This window comes from Eulemur rufifrons, chromosome 8 (genome assembly GCF_041146395.1).
Source record: "Eulemur rufifrons isolate Redbay chromosome 8, OSU_ERuf_1, whole genome shotgun sequence".
Lineage (NCBI taxonomy): Eukaryota > Metazoa > Chordata > Mammalia > Primates > Lemuridae > Eulemur > Eulemur rufifrons.
In genome coordinates, this window is record NC_090990.1 from 67671018 (window position 1) to 67689357 (window position 18340).

General features: G+C 34.1%; 1 protein-coding gene across 2 annotated transcripts in view; it reads right to left on the reverse strand.

Moving 5' to 3' along the window:
- COL24A1 (collagen type XXIV alpha 1 chain) overlaps positions 1–18340 on the reverse strand; it is a 331682-nt gene that overhangs the window by 291626 nt on the left and 21716 nt on the right. For both annotated transcript variants that reach the window (XM_069478155.1, XM_069478156.1), the window contains exons 3-5: positions 14282–15636; positions 7087–7140; positions 3912–3965 (exon numbers count right to left, since the gene is read on the reverse strand). In XM_069478155.1, coding sequence (XP_069334256.1) covers positions 3912–3965; positions 7087–7140; positions 14282–15636 — 1463 coding nt within the window. The remainder of the gene's footprint in view (positions 1–3911; positions 3966–7086; positions 7141–14281; positions 15637–18340) is intronic.

Consider the following 18340-nt stretch of genomic DNA (forward strand, 5'->3'; position numbering starts at 1 on the left):
GACAAATAGGATCACATCAAGCTGAAAAGTTTCTGCACAGCAAAGGAAACAATCAACAAAGTGAAGAGACAACCCACAGAATGGGAGAAAAGATTTGCAAACTACCCATCTGACAAGGGATTAATAACTAGAATTTATATAAGGAGCTCCAACAACTGGATAAGAAAAAATCCAATAATCTGATTAAAAAATGGGCAAATGATCTGAATAGACATTTGCAAAAGAAGACATACAAATGGCCAACAGGTATGTGAAAAAATTCTCAACATCATTAGTCATCAGAGAAATGCAAATCAAAACTACAATGAAATATCATCTCATCCCAGTTAAAATGGCTTTTATTAAAAAGACAGACAATGATGAATGCTGGCGAGGATGTGAAGAGAGGGGAATCCTCATTACACTGTTAGTGGGAATGAGTGCAACCACTACGGAAAATAGTATGTGTAAGGTTTTTTGGATGGTTGGCACTAGAGAAAGAAAGACGAGTAGAGTTGAAAGGGTTAAGTAAAGGGGCTTTATTGGAGCGCTCTAGGGTGAGGGTAACCAGTCCCAAGAGAGGGACTTGGGTGAGGTTCCTGGCCTCGGGAGAAAGTAAAGAGGCTCAGGAAGTCACAGTCATCTGGGACTGAGGCAAGGGTTTTTATATGTGGTGAGGGACATAAATGGAGGGGGCTTGTTTTTTAGGTGTTTGTTCAAGTGGATTATTAAGTTTTCAGTAAGCAGGATGTCTCTGGGGCTGTAACAGGATGTCTCCAGGGTCAGGTAGACAGAGTTGGGGCTGGGTGTGTTGCCAGTCACAGGATGTGGCTGGGCTTGGTGAGGCCAGGTGTTTGTTCAAACAGAAAAGTGGAGCTGACTCACTGTTTAGGACAGAGGAGTTTGTAGTAGGGGAGGGCTATACGGCCCCCCCACCAACCTTACAGTATGGAGATTCCTCAAAAAACTAAAAATAGAATTACCATATGACCCAGCAATCCCACTGCTGAGTATATATCCAAAGGAATTCAGTATATTGAAAAGATACCTGAATTCCCATGTTTATTGCAGCACTATTCACAATAGCCAAGATATGGAATCAACCTAAGTGTCCATCAGTGGATGAATGGATAAAGAAATTGTGGTACATATACACAATGGAATATTATATAGCCACAAAAATAATGAAATCCTGCCATTTGCAACAATGTGGATGGAAATGGAGAACATTATGTTAAGTGAAAATAAGCCAAACACAGAAAGACAAATCTCACATGTTCTAATTCATATGTGGGAGCTAAATATTAAAAATAATTGATCTCATGGGGACAGAGTAGAATGATGGTTACCAGAGGATGGGAAGGGTAGTGGGGAGGGGGAGAGAAAATTGGAATGGTTAATGGGTACAAAAATATAGTTAAATAGTTAAAATGAACAATATTTGATAGCACAACAAAGTGACTATAATAATAAGTTAGGGTATGCTTTAAAATAACTAAAAGAGTAGAACTGGAATGTTCCTAATACAAAGACAAATTAAATGCCTGAGGTGATAGATGCCCCATTTACCCTGATTTGATTACTTTATAATGTATGCATGTATCAAAACATCACATTTCTTAATGGAGTATACTTGTTCTTGCCACTGCAGGTTGAGAGTCAAATTAAGAGAACCTAACTGATCACTACTGGCTGAATAGAAGGGGGAGAAGAATATAAGCCATGTGGAAATTCCCCTCTCCTTTTCTGTATCCTTGAATCTTGTGGAGATGAAGCTATCAACAGGACTATAAACACACTATAACTTCAGTCCTGTGCAGAAATGTAAGCTGAGCCTTTACAGCTACTTTAACTTTTCACTAGACTAATTACAAATCCCCAAATAAAGCTTGAAGGACTAGGGAATCAAGAATTCAAAAACAAACTCCTAATTTCTTTGGAAGTCATCTATGTTCTTCACTATTAAACATCCAGACTTGGGTTAAAAGAGTCTTTCTTTCTCTCTGAGGTACTTTTTCTGAACTCAAAAAATTATTGACAGAAATAAGAAATTTCATGAAATTTAGATTTAAATTATCCTCGCTATATGCTATTACTTGGTAGTACCATGTTAAGAGCTTTACTTACAATAATTTATTTAGCTTTCACTACAGTGCTATGTGGAAGTTCTATGATTCTCTTCATTTTATAGAAGAGGAAAGTGAAGCTTAAAGAGCCTAAGCAGGCAATTTGCTTCTAGTCATTCAAATTGAGAGTACTAAGATTTAATCCAAATCTGTCAGACTCTAAAACCTCTGTTCTTAACCCCATTCTATATGGTTACATGTTTGCTTCTGAATGTTATCATTAATAAGCAGAAAGGTAAGACCCAAAAGATTGATGAAGTTACTGAAAACCAAGATTCTAATGTTTCTCTAATCTGTTCCCCAACCTCTTTCATCACTCATATGTACACTTTTTCTTTCTTTCTTAATGCAATAGACTGAATGTTGGTTCTTCAAAATTTATATGTTGAAACTTAATCCCCAATATGATCAGATTTGGAGGTGGGGTCTTTGGGAGGTGATTAGGTCATAATGGTTAGGCCTTCATGAATGGTATCAGTACCCTTATAAAAGAGACCACAGAAGGCTCTCTAACCTCTTCTGCCATGTGAAGACACAGGAAGAAGACAACCAACTATGAACCAGGGATCAGACCCTCACCAGACACCAAATCTGCTAATGCCTTGATCTTGGACTTCCCAGCCTCCAGAACTGTGAGAAATCAATTTCTATTGCTTGTAAGCCACCTAGTCTATGATATTTTTGTTATAGCAGCCTGAATGGACTTAAATACTTAATTTCCCTTACTAAATTATTATGAAATTTATCCTTAATCATGCCAACAATTAAATAATCCAAAGACATGGTAGGTCTGAATGTTTGTTTACCCCCAAAATTCATATGTTGCAATCTTAACCCCTTAACAAGTTGATGGTATTAGGAGGCGGGGACTTTGGGAGGTGATTAGGTCATGAGGGCAGAACCCTCATGACTGAAATTAATTCCCTTATTGAAGAGACCCCAGAGATGTACCTAGTCTCTTCTACCATGTGAGGACACAGTGAGAAGGTGCTATCTAAGAACCACAAACTAGGCCCTCAGTAGATACCAAATCTGCAGGTGCTTTGATCTTGGACTTCCTAGGCTCCAGAACTATGAGAAATAAACTTTTGTTGTTTCTAAAATACCCAGTTTATGACATTTTGTTATAGCAGCCTGAACAAACTAAGGAAAATATATATATATATATACTTTTTATATATGTGAAATTTTTGGTGATCTCTCCATTCTCATACTTTCTCTCAAGTTAACCAGCCTGGGATGTATTCTTCCATAATTTTTTTTATGTTCATACTACTTAATTATTTGTCATGCTATTATGTATCATACTACTATCACAGAACTATATACACTCATATCTATAGGCTTTTAGGTTAATATTTTTTCATAAGAATTTGATGATCCTATAAACATCCTCACAGATTTTTTTCAAGTTAAAATATTGGGGAAGTGTGAAGCAGGGAGATAAATGATATTTTATTTTCTTGGTTTTTATTTGCAAATTAAAATGGCCCTAATTTAAGATAATTTACTCAAATCATAATCTATATATTTCAGAGGTTTCCACATATAGCTATTATACTTTGACAATAAAAAATTTGGAATACCAAAGCAGGCCTGTAGCTGACTTTACCACTAAGTAAATAAATCGAAGTGTGGCAGGCTTTCAGAGGAACCTAGCTCTTGGCCAGCATAAGACAATCCTTTTCAAGAATCATGCTCTGGAGATAACAGAGATCCCTGATGTCCTAAGACTAGCCTTAAAAGTTAAGGACCTTCTTTTCAAATGTCAGGAAAATCATGTGCTACTCATTTGTAATCACTCACCTTTGGACCTGGTAATCCAGGTAACCCAGGATTTCCATGTGGCCCTGGTATACCCTGCAAATAGCAAAAAAGTCAGATCATTCCTGGAACAGATACAAATACAAATAACAGTGTTTGTTATACCATTTAAATAAATATTACGTAATATAATTTCATTAAAAGGATACTATCTTTTTTTTTCAAGGTTGTTTATCTTTTTTGAGATCTTACATGTTTCAGTCTTGGAAAGGATAGCTACATTAATTATAGAGCAGAACTATAGTCTCCATCTTTTGTTTCAAAACACTACCTCAAGTTGTTTACCTCCCTTTTTCACCACCCCTATCTCCAGCCACAGCATACTGCTTAGTGCTATTTCTAAAAGCCGTGCAGAGTAAGAAACCTACAAATAACAAAATGCAGTTATTTAATTACTCTCCTCTCAACATGTGTTATTATTCCTTTTTGCACTTGAGTTTTTGCATATGCCATTATATATGCCTTAAAGCTGTGGTTCCCCAACCCCTGAGCTGGGCAGTGGACTGGTACTGGTCCATGATCTGTTAGGAACCCAGCTGCACAGCAGGAGGTGAGCAGCTGGTAAGAGAAGCTTCATCTGTATTTACACCAGCTCCTCATCGCTCGCATCACCGTCTGAGCTCCACCTTCTGTCAAATCAGTCACTGTCTCCCATCATCCCCAGATGGGACTATCTAGTTGCAGGAAAACAAGCTCAGGGCTCCCTCTGATTCTGCATTATGGTGAGTTGTATAATTATTTCATTATATATTACAATGTAATAATAACAATAGAAATAAAGTGCACAATAAATGTGAGGCACTTGAATCAACCCCAAACCATCCCTCCCCCCTCAGCCTGGTCTGTGGAAAAATTATCTTTCATGAAACTGATCTCTGGTGCCAAAAAGGTTGGGGACCGCTGCCTTAAAGCCTTACTTCTTACCCACTATGCCTACTCAAATCATTCTTCAAATCTCAACTGATATCCTACCTCATTTTTAAATCCTAGCCACACCAGCATGAAGTAATTTCTCTCTCCTACTAACTTCTATAGAAATTACTTCAGGTAAAATTCATTTGCCAATTAATTGTATATTGCCTTGGGACATTTCTTACCCCATTCTCATCTGTTATTAAATATTTTATTGCTATTTTAACTGCCTATGACATGTTCTATTTAGTTCCAGGGTTATATATTCTTTGAAAAGAGACTTTTTTAATATTACTAGTGTAGTACTTAACACACATTAGCCACTCAATATTCATCAATTTGATTTTGCACCACCAATAAATTATACAATCTGAATTCAAGAATTGATTCTTTTTACTGAGTACCTGCTATGTACCGTGGCTGTGTTAATGCTTTCTATTTCCCATTACTAATCCTTACAAAAGTCCTGCAAGATTATTATTTTTACTCTTATTTACAAATCAGGAAACTTAAGCTCACACAACCAGTAAGTAGAGGAACTGAGAATCATCCTCTCCAGAAAGCCCTGCAGGTATCCGGGCCCCTGACCCCCTGTGCTTATTTGGGTTTTGTACCCCACCTCTGTGCTCTTCAGCCATACCTCCACCTTAACACATAACATATAGTTAATAATTATTTGTCTGTCTCGTCAATTCTGAATTAATAGAGCAGAATGTTTCAGAAAAATAGGGGTGTCAGCAATGCAAATATTGAAGATATGTCTAGCAAGATCAAAACTAAAGAAAAAAGATTAGATTTCATGATATATGTCATTGGTAACCTTTGAAAAGTACATTTTAATAAAGTAGATGGAAAAATTGTATGGGGATTAATGAATGATTTGTTGGTGTAAAAGTAAGGACAATGGGTATAAACTATTACTTCACAAAAGTCAGTAGTGTAACAGTGAGCCAGGATAATAACTTTAGGAAAGATTAATATCAATACAAGTTTGGGATTTTTAAAAGTGTGATAACTTGTTGGTTGTTGCCAAATGGTATAAAACTTGGGGAAAGAAAAAATGTGAAGTTGCAACTTTTAAGTTAGATGATTGAAGGGAATGAAATTAGGAACGTAAGTGAAATAATTAGCTTTGAGACGAATACTGTTCCTTCCTTAAGGGAAGAAGGATTGGAGAAATAAATGAAATTTTAAAATAGGATATTAGGGAAAGAAACTGCTGTATTATGAAAATAGAGGGAGATTCAGAACCTCAAGGTGATGTTGTTGGAAGAACAGCCTTAGCAGTGGAGAGGGAATAGAATTAGTGCAAAGAGGGACCCAGGTCTCAGAAAAGTAGGGATCCATGGTCTCGCCTCACAGAGAGGTAGGAGGATGAGAATGGTTCACAGGCCAGAGGAGAATGGGTACAGTTTAGAAGGGACTATGGGAGGACTGTGATAGGTCATCAACTACAAAGAAATTTTTTAAAATGCTAAACAACAGCTAGAGCCCAGTGAGAATTCATCTTAGGCCTCAAATGGACACAAGTTTGGTGTGAATATGAACAACTTAAAGTAATATTTTAGAGTGATTTTTCTTTATATTGTTTATATGATAAATAAAAATCAAGATAAAAAGAAAGTTGATTTTATAAAAGGTATTTGCATTTGTCTTTATAACACACAATTCTTTTTCTAGTTTATCGAAGAAAGATTTTCTTTAGTAAAAAATCCACATTTTTTTTTTAGGATTGAAAGAAACTAATTCTAACATAGCAATAAATCTTTTGTTGGACCTGTGTAATGTGAGAAACTACTGCTGATCCTTAAGGCAGCTTTTTTCCTCAGAGCAATTTTTTTCTAGTCAATAGCTCCAGCATTTTCCACTATGTAATCCAGGAATGCACTATTTTAAGGCAGCCCACTCCTCTTCATTTCCCAAAACAAATGAACCTCATCTTGGACTATTGAGACCACTTCGTAACTAAGAATAATGTTACAATTAGCACCAGAACAGCCACTAATTTGCAAATTTGATGATCTTTCTTGGACACGTGTACAGACTCTGCTTTGGCTGGATGTTTACATTCAAATAAACAAGGATGCACATGTTCTTAAGCTTCTCTTGAATTGGCAAAGGTAAGGCTAAGTTTGAAGATCCAGGCAGGTTTCCAAAGGAAGTACATACTGTACAATACTAGAAAAAACATACTGGAAAGTTACATATTCTAACAGACAGTGGGAAATGTAGCCCATTTACTCACCCGTGGACCTCTCTTTCCTGATGGACCTGGGATACCTGCTAGACCAGGTGGACCCTTGGAAAATAAATGCCAAGACATTAGGCATGATAGTAAACACATCTTTTTTCACAAGTCTTAATAAGATTTCCAGGATAGCTCTTTTCAGTCTCCAGTTCCCAGTTGTTGATGATTTTAAAGTAATATGAATCCCCTCACCCTAATCAGCAGGGGTGAGTTGAAACTCAAGTGTCCTCTTTAATCTAGCCAGAAATGGCAGCAGGAAGTCTATGACATATGGTTACAGCCACTGTATCTGGTTTTTACAGGGACCATAACTAGTAGTTTTGTGGGTAAATTTTACCTAAATTTACTTTTACTATGGACGGAGGAATTCAATTTAGGGTTTGGAGACCAACAACTGCAGGATTTTCAAACACATTTCAAAAGAACACTTGCCTTGAAAAATGAAAGCACCAGCCATCTTATGTTCTTTTTAAAAGCATTATACCAAGGATCTGTGTAATGTGTTAAGCTGTTATACTGAGATCTTTCTCGTATCAGACATATCCATTAATATCTGATTTATACTAAATGCAGCACACTAGGAGGTCACTAATAGAGTTAAGTGATTTATAAAACAAAGTATGAAAGCAAAAACTGATCAATTGTTAAAGTGTTATGAAATTTTAAAATGTTACTTTTTAAATACATCAAGTAAGAAATAGGAAACTACTTCTTTACTTCTTCATATAATGTTTTATGTTATCTTTTTTACTTACTTTAACAATCAACTGTGGAAGAATAAATTCTCATTTGTGATATGGTTCATTCATTTATCTGTTCATTCATTCAATTGTTACTGAGCTCTCTGCTGATATGGCATTGTTCTTGGTGTCTATAGGGCATACACATATTCCATTTAACAAATATTTATTCATTATTGCAGTAAAAATAGTACAAGTTTTGAAATTAGACACATCAGGGTTAAAATACTAGCCTCACTACTAACAAGTAGTATGACCTAATGTGTCTCATTTTTTGTTAATTGTAAAATATCTATGTATCTATGTTAATGGCACATAAAATAAAGGGATAACTCCAGGTTTAACCATATGTAATTGCCAATATGTGACCATTTGTTAACATATAAAAACATAACTTCATATAGTTTTATCTATAGCATGGCCAGGTACACCTAAAATTTACATAGAGTTTCAAAGGAGGAGAGGGAAAATGGATTGATGGAAAAGGGTCATTCCAATTAAAAAACAAGGGGAAACAAGTTGTGTTGAAAAATAAGAGTTATGAAGCATTTTTTTCATTTTCATTCTTTTTAATATTAACTTCTACTTGAAACTTTCCTCTTTATTGCGATTATCATCATATTGCAGTTTTCTGATATTCATTACGTATTTCAAACTTCTCATTTTTTCCCTTTAGTTATATTTTTTTCTACTCCTACCTCCCAACTTGATAAAACTTTTCCTGAATTTCTTAATATTGAGAGTACTATTTCTATTCAAGCCCAAAGTGAGGGCATTCTCCTTCCTAAGCTCTGCAAATATTTGAACAGCTATTCTTGTATCACTAGTTTCCATTAAAAATTGATTTTCACTTATTATCAAGAAAAATTGACATTCTTTTCTAATTATTTTTGGTGCTGCTGTTATAATCAGCAGTTAATAGCTATTGATTTGAATTTAAGTCCCCCAAAATAAGAGCAAGTAGGAGAAATTATAACTAAAAATGAAAAAAGTAGAAAATTTTCTTTAAAAATGTCTAGTTTGGTTTAGAGCCTTGTCTCACTACTTTGTGACAAAAGAAAACACTATGCCATTCACTTTTAAAAGGCAGTTTTCTATGGCTTGAATGTTTGTGTCCCTCAAAAATTCATAAGTTGAAATCCTAACCACAAAGTGATGGTACTAGGAGGTGGAAACTTTAGAAGATGATTAGGTCAGGGATTAAAAAAAAGGCCAAGAGAGTTCATTTGTTCCTTTTACCATGTAAGGATATATTGAGAGGACACCATCTATGAACCATAAAGCAAGCCCTTGCCAAACACCAAATCTATAGCCATCTTGATATTGGACTTCACAGCCTCTGAACTGTGAGAAATAAATTTCTGTTGTTTCTCCAAGTTTATAGCATTTTGTTATAGCACCCTGAACTAAGATACAGTTAATATTAGATACTGAGGAAAAAAATAAGGCATATTTTATGTTATGAATGAAATATTTGAATCATTTAATGAGCATTAAATGAAAAGCAATTTTCATATCTTCACAATTTTGCTTTTCCAGATCTTTCAAAACAGAATATCAATAGGTACTTTCTAGAAACCAGAGAAGCAACATGATTTTTTATGGCATAACTTTTTTTGAGGAGAATAAATTACTTTCTGTAAATAAAGTACTAGAAAAAGCACTTTAACTTTCAGATTATTTGTTATTAAGAGAAAATACAATTTGATTAGAAAAGCAATGGATTTGCAATCATGCAATCTAGATTCAAATTATGCCTCAATTATTTACTAGCTGGATGACCCTGGACAAGTCAGCTATGTTTTCTAACTTAGTTTTCTCAACTTTAAAATGTTGATGACAAAATATCTACTTTTTAGGGTTATTGTGAGAATTAAAGCTATTATATATAAAATACCTATCATTGTGCCTGGTATATAGTAGTTAACCAATAAACTGTAGTGTAACTAACTTTTTTAAAGGTATGCATGGGGCACAGCAAGCACTCAATATATGTTAGCTATATGTTATTATTACTAAGGTAATATATATACTAAGGTAAATATATCCAATAGACCAACACTTCTAAAAGATAGTAACCCCAGGTCGTTAATTTTGGAAGTCCTGCATCTTATATTCCTTTTTAATTCATTCACTCATTCATCCATTCACTCAGTATGCATTACAAAGCATCAAGCCCTCCTGGAGTTTATGGTCTAGATTAAAAGACACATATTAACACACAATTACAAATTTTACTTAGTGATATGGAGGAAAAGAACAGGCAATCGAGAGAGAGATTAACAATGAGGACCTAATTATATGTATTGTGATGTCAGAGAAGGCTTCTCTGAGGAAGTGTTGAGTTAGACCTAAAAGACAAACAGGAGTTAGAAAAAAGGAGAAAATAAAATTCCAGAAAATAGGAATAAATGAATGAAGGTATGAGTAAAACAAAACAAACAAAAGACAGAGCCTTTTTGAGAAACTGAAAGAAAACTAATAGAGCAAGGGGAAAAGTGAAACAACAAGAGGTTGAAGAGGTAAGCAGGAGCCATATCACATATGTCTGTCTGCACAGCTCATGATACAGAGTTTTCAGTTTATTCTAAGTGTTTTAATCTTCTGCCACTGAAAGACATAAGCTGATAAATACTGTGATCTGATGATCTGATTTATGTTTTAAAAAGATCACTAGAGAATTTTGGTAAAAGATGGCAGAGTGAGAACATTTTTCAAACTACCCTCCCTCCCTCAAAACCCACTGAAAAAAAAAAAATCACCAAAAGAAGAAACCATCATCTCCAATGAAACAAGGAAAAGACTACAACCACAAACCACAAAATATGAAGATTATCTGCCAAATACTGAGAAACTTTGGAGCAAAGATGTTGAGAGATGACCAAAAACAAAAACCTCTTCAGACCGCAAACTTTGGACAGGCTACGGATATCTCTAAAAGTACATCAATCTTGAAAATCCATTCCAGCATTCCAACAATCCTTTGATTATGATGATTAGGTTTAAGGGACTGGACAAGCCACATGAGAAACAATGCATGACCCAGTAAAGACCCAGTTTAAAAAAGCCAAGAATAGGGAAGGTAGAGCTGAAGAAGAAGAACCCATCATTTTTATGAACTACAACCAAATCTGCTAAACATAGGAGCTTTCTGGTGGTGAGGGGATAAAGGACATGAAGAGCATAAATCACCATATCACTTCTCAGTGAGCCTGTGATACAAAGGACTGCACAACATACTGTACATGAAAATGAGAGGATACGGGCCTCTGGGTAGAAGAAAAAACAAATATGGTAAGATGGTATTTAAGGCAACAATCTAAATTTGATTCTGTGTACCACTTCACCTTACTTCCCTTTGCCTCTTCCTATATTATTCTAAAACAAATAGCTCATATATAGTTGTCTGTATTTTAAAAATGAGTAATAACTAGAAAGGAATCAGTATGGAACCTACATATAGATATTGGGGGAGGAGGGAGAGGTGAGAGGATAGGAACTTAAATTTAAAGAGGATGAAAATCATTTACCAGAGGAGGAATTACTCCATACAACAGAGAAAGAGTTCAGTTATATAGTTCACTATATGTTCAAAGAATTTCAAGGTGACATTAATCTACAAAAAGAAAGCTCTTGAAGAAGAGTTACAAGAGATAAAAATAACAACCAACGGTAACAAAATGTGAACCAGAAGATCGTAAGAAAAATATGAAAGAGCAAAAGAGAAGCCATGGTATAAGAAATTAATGTCAGAACAATAAACACTGATCAAATACAACTAAAAAATCAATAAAGGGCTATAGCTGTAGAATAAATGAATTCACACAAAGTGAAATGGAAAAGAGCAAGCACGATGACATGGCTGTAGAGAAGATAATAAATACTATCTATCACCACAAATGACATTCAGTGTATGCAAATTGGTGGTACCTGAGGAAGAATATAGAAAAATGGAATAGAAAAATATCTTATAAGAGATATTAGATATAAGATATTATTTTTCTATAATAAAAATTATCTTCACATCAAAAGAATACCAGAAAAAAACTGATACAAAAATAGGTTGAATGGACTTCAAAGATAATGAAAGAATTGCATGGGTATACGGGCGGGGGAAAAAAAAAGTCACTTAAAAGGAGGAAAATCAGGCTGGCCTCAGGCTTTCCACAATCACACCCACTTCAAGAAGCAGTGAAACAACCCCTACAAGATCATCATTTTTATCACCATTCATTCTCTCATTAGCTCTATAAAATCTACCTTTAGTTTTCTACACCATGCCAAAGTTGGATTCTCAAACAAGATTTCCTCATCAGAAGATCCATAAGACTTCCCCAATTTTTCTCAGTTTTTTGGCTTTTCTATATCTTTTGGTACTGTCAATCAATTTCTTCTCAAACTCCCTTTCATTTTCTGATAATTCACTATTCTTCTCTCCCATCTCTCTGACTACCCTATGACATTTTTGCTTTTTCCTTCTAAACGGAAAAGCAACCTTCCCCATGATTTGACTCTTGATCCTATGCCAAGCTCCTTTCTTTGAAAATCTTATGCAACCTATAGCTTCAACTATAATATTCATGGGAAGGCTTGCAAACATATATCCCCAGCCTTGACCTTCTTCTTTACCTCACCTTCTTCAGCTCTTTCAACAGCTTAATGAATTACCAACAGTTCCTTAAATGTTTTAACATTTTACTCTCCTAAAATCAACTTCTGTTAATTACTGCTTTTAAGAATCGTATCACCCTTCTCTCAATCTGCAGACTTAAAACTTGATAGTCATCTTTGATTTTCTTTCTTTTAGCTTGTCCCTAGGTCCCATTAATCTGCTAGTTTAACCAAATCTTCCTTCAAAATCTTTTGAATCCTACCTTTCCTTTGCATTTTCACTGATGCCAACCTAGATAATGTCTTACCCATTTAACACCAAGATGGTAACAGAAACTTCCTGTCTATTCTGGGCACTGTTGCCAGATTGGCTTTCCTATTAGAAACCTACAAAATTTCCTATTAAAAACAAGATAAAGTTAAAACCATCTGTTTGATAGTTAAGACTCTCCACAACCCAACACTATCTAGCTTGGTCTTTATTCGTCTGAAATATCATGAAAGAGTTTGGGCTTTAGAGGCAGAAAACCTGGGTTCAAATCCTGGCTCTATTATTTACCAGCATTATTGTTGTGGGCAAGTATATTAACTCCTCTAGGCTTCAGTTTCTTTATCTGAAAAATGAGGATAATAATATTACCCTTACAAAGTTCTTTTAAGGTAATATAATATATGTAAAGAGAATGGCAGAGCATCTTCCACAAGGTAAGAACTCAATAAATGATAGCTATTATGTTGTTTTCCATATATAAAGAACATACCTGCTCCTCTCACCTATCAAAATCTTATCCATCCTTTGAGCCTAAGTCATAACTAACTTTGTTCACAAGAACCTATTGTGAACTCCTCAGCTTTATATGGTCTTTCACAGAGATCCCCTCAAACAATTGTTACCTTTCAATACCTCTACCCCATACACTTAGTTTGTATCTCTCAGCAGCATTTATCTTACCTTATCATATGTTTATAAATGTATTTCATTTACCCCCATTATTGAAATCTAATCTCCTTCTGAGCAATGACTATGCTATATATATTTTGTGTTCCTGCCTTGCATGTATCAGAGACTAAGTAAATATCTGTTGAATGTTATTGCTTCACCTACCATGTTGAATGACTACTTTGGATTTACAAAAGAGACTAATACTTATCTGACTTTTTCTGAAAAAGTAAATGGCTTCCATTAACTATTTGCTTAATATGACTTGCCCATGGATTCAATTTTATAACCAATATGTTGATGATTGTCATAATTAAAAAGTTTATGTCTCTATAATAGCATATTCTTAAGACGTTATTTTTAAAATTCATTGACTTGTAATTTTGAAAAAAATTAATTTCCAAAGACACAAAGGTAAATTATTTAAGTATACAAATATGAAAAGTAAAAACAATGTTTCCAATGTTGTGATTTTAGATGGCTTTAAATGGTTTTAAATGATTTTAAAATGTTGATCTCTTATTACGCCTACACAATGAAAGAAATTCAGAGCTGAAAAATTTGGTTTTGTTTATATAGTATTGAATCCTGATCTATATTTAGCAGTTGAATTGCTGAATTTCACCTGAACAAGAAAAACACATACTTTGTCCACCACTTTACCAGAATTGAGTAATCTTTTCAGCCTGCCAATTAAAAAAAAAAAAAAAAGTACAACATTTGAGGCAGGGTTGCATTCTAGCAGATGTGTCACAGCAACCATAAATTCACTCACTGTGTCAGATTACATTTCTGTGACAGATCTGATCTGTTCTGTATTGTTTGATCCAGAGAACTCTCTTTAAAATGTATAGTAAGTTAGTGCATTAAGACATATTTAAAAAAAAAAAAAAAAACTTACGGGCAGTCCAGTGTCTCCTTTTGGCCCTCTCAGATACTCCATTTCGAGCATTCTATCAAGATCCTCATAATAATAATAATCATAAAGCTCAGTTTCATAGTTATTTTCAATGGGGTAAGTAGCATCAGGATAAAATTCACCTTTCTTCCTTAGCTCAAGGTGATTATCCACAGATGGTTCATCTGTTACTCTATACAAGGTTGTGTTTAAAATCTGTTCCATTTCCATGAGTTCATTAGTGTGTAGATTCACTGTGATAGCCTTCTTGAGATTAGTAATTGTATCTTGTTTTATTTGTGGAAGAGATGACACCTTCTTAGACAGTGACAGACCAGTTACTCTATCATCATGTTGTGTGCTATTGTCAGATACATTTAGGAGAGAATTAAATTTCTCCTTGGTATTCATTCTTGCCTCACCGAGGTGATGATGGGATAAATTAGTCTGAGCATGTTCCTCAGTGATCATTTCTTTGGCCTGAATCCCTTGGTTTGTGAGATCCACAGCAGAGATGTTTCCTGAATGAAGAGAAATGAACTGAGATCTTGATATCTGGTGTTCTTGTCTTTTATGCACTGTTGCAGAATCGTTATTTATGATATTTGGAATGCTTTTGCCTTCAGTAAATACATCCTCTGACAGTATTTTTTCACCAAATTGCTTAGGCAGCGGAGGGCGTTCCAATATCTTAGTTGGTATGATAGTTGTGCGAGGAAGGCTTGTTTCAGGTCGGTATTTGCCTGCTTGGAGACACTGATGTTTCACATATCTGCAGTAGTCTGCAGATTCTTCTATAGAAGGAATAATATCCAACTGACATATTATTCCTTCAAAATGGATAGAATTGTTATTCATACTTCCTAGGGTAAACACACTGTTAGAATCAAAGTTCTGAACTTCTGAAATAGTGTCGCTGCTAAAATACTTCTTTCCACACTCAACAAACATTGAAACAACTTGGTTTCTAATAGTAATGGCAAATGAGTGCCATTGCTCATCATGAACACTGTAGTTAAAAAATACAGACTGCTTTCCTCCAATGTATACTATTAATTTTTTAGGTAGCAATTGTACTCCTAATTGTAGTCTATTTTTATTTCTAATGCTGAAGAGAAACGCATTGTTCACTCTATGGGACTGCAACCCAATTAATATTGTAAATGGCTGCCTTAAGTTGACTGGTAAAATTTTCATGAGAGGTGACTCAATATAAGCATCATTTTTTAAAATGACACCTGATTCTGTTAATTGAACCCCCTGAGGTAATGGTGTAGATGATGATGGTACAGCAGTCACTGATGATGAGTGTCTTACATCTTTGCCTCCAAGGCCTAGTTGATGAAGAATATCTATGCCTGGAAATTAAAAACAGAGAGAGAGAGAGAAAGAGAGAAAGAATCTTACTCTTATGCATTCATGTGTTCATATGAATGTTTGAGTATGAGAAAATCTTCCCTGTATCAACTGTAATTTTAAAATAAGCATGTTCCAACAATAACTAATTTACAGGTAATAGGTAGGGAGAGGGAGAGTAAAATGTTATGCTTCATAATTTGAATAAAGTATGTGCACATGTGCAAACACATATACACACCCACACACCAATATCTCTACACTCAAAATTTAATTAAAGTATTAGTTTGGCTCTCTCATTTTTCCATTTGACTAGGATTCTTATTTGTTACTCAAATGAATATATATGTTCAAAGATTCCTAGGTGACATTTATTTCTTTAATTTAATAAATGTTAATGATATCTATGTTAAAAAGAAACTAGAGTCATACTTACAAAAACAATTTGTGATTTGGAAGCCATTTCATAAATTAAGTTCACACAATTCCTTAAAGTATAATTTTTCAGGCTTTTTTCCCTTCTAACTTTCTGGGAATTTGTAAATCACATGGAAGCTCTCCCAGTGCATAATACCTTAAGTGTGTGCTACACTTAAAGAACTCTGGTCACCAAAATCTTTTCATGATTCCTGGATAAGAGAATTTAAATTTGTTTTGTTGATAAACACCATACTTCTTCTGTCCCTTCCAAGTTTTTGTCACTTCCCTTTTTCACAGTCCTCCACAGAAATTTTTATCCAATTTGTAGACTCTTTTCCAATATTCATTGTTATATGTATTTTATCTAATGTGGATTTGATATAACTATGGTTTTTCCTGTTTATTGTTAATTGTAATATTACCAATAGTATACTGCTTGTCTCCCTTACCCTATTATAAGCTTCTGGAAGACTGGTTCTGATTCATTATTGAATCTCTACAGCACCTGCCTTGCAAATATTATATTTCTATCATTTCTGAATGAATGAATTTGCCCCACCAGAATCTGATCAGATCTCATATTCACCTCTAGAGTCACATAAAATTAAATGCCACTTGTAGAGAATGATGAATCCTGTATTAAAAATATAGAACAGCTTTGTCAGCCACATGATCTTTATTATTCTTTAGGTTTTAAATCTCCCATCTGTTTCTTTGTATAATCATCTCAAACCTGAAATGTTAGAAAATTGTGATAAGTGCAAAAAAAATAAAAGTTTTTGAAGATTAGCCAGGAACATTTGGCATCACCTTAATTTTCTTTTTATAGGAAATTAGTAGATATTTGACAATTCATGCTCCTGGCAAATAACAAAACATAATGTAGAATCTCAGTCCCAAGTCTGACGACTGTGTACAATGAAATAATTACTAAATATCATCCACGCATAATGTAGCAACACAATTAAAATGTTATCTCAAGGAGATCTTCACAAAACACTCAAGTATTTTATTTCAGGGTTAGAACCACCATCATTTTATTAACAAAATAATTGCAATTTTATAACAGTTTTAAAGGATTTAACTGTTATACCTAAGATATTGTATGATAGAGTGTCTCAGATTTTTCCACCAAAATATTCTTAATGCCAGTGTAGAATTATATGCAACTCCAGGGATTTGGGGTCATATTTTAAAGAAGCCCCATATAATCATCAAAAAAAAACTTTGACTTCTCATGGTTTATTATAACTTATGCAAAATTTTAACTTTAATCCATAATATGGCTGTTTAATATATAATATAAATTGCTTAACAGCTAAATCAGTTAACTGTACCCATCCCCAACCTTCAATGAAAATTTACACTGCTAAAACATATGCCATGTTAGTCTGTGACATTGGATATCCTCTCCCAGTGCTACGTAACTCTAAGGGTATGCATACCATAATCCGAGAAGTAAACTATGGAAGAAGCACTACTTCTGTGAAAATCACAATGCTTAAATTTAAAGTACGTGAAAGTTATAAAGTCATAAAGTATGTGAAAGTTATAATTATATGATACCAAATAAGCTACTCTTACACAAAGAGTCACACATGTGGTATGATCTCAAGAGCTGCACTTTGCCCCAAGAAAAATCTCTCCTTGCATTCAACGAGAACACCTGTAATCTATTACCTCAAATTTCTGATCCTATTGAAAGGAAATATTATTGGGAAGATTACTTTTGAAAACTTCAAAATGCACATATTTATCATCAATATTTATTTATATGTATATCAGTATGTTTCCTCCAATTCTATTTTACTGGAGTTTTTATGACAAATATTAATAGTTGTTTTGTAAAAATCAAATCCTTTGAGTATTTATAACTGAGTAAATTTTCTGCAATCATGGTTATTGAATCATGATTGCATTTCTAAAGTAAAATCTTCTTACTAGTTATATGTCATTCTTTTGATACCTTGCTGGATTCCTGAGTAATAATTTATGTAGAATCATTGCATCAATATTTGTGAGTTAGATTGAACTGTGTTTTTCTCTTATTGTTCTATGTTTATCAGATTATAATATTGAAATTTCATTATTTTCTATGGCCTACAATTATTTAAATAAGTTTGGAATTATCTTTTTTTTTCCCCAAAAGCTTACATAAAACTCATCTGTAAACCAAATTTATCATGCTGGCTCTTTCACTGATAGCTCTTTATTTACTTTCCTAATCTCTTCTATGTTTAACTGATTTATTCTAATTTTCCGACTGCATCTTCAGTCAATTTTAGA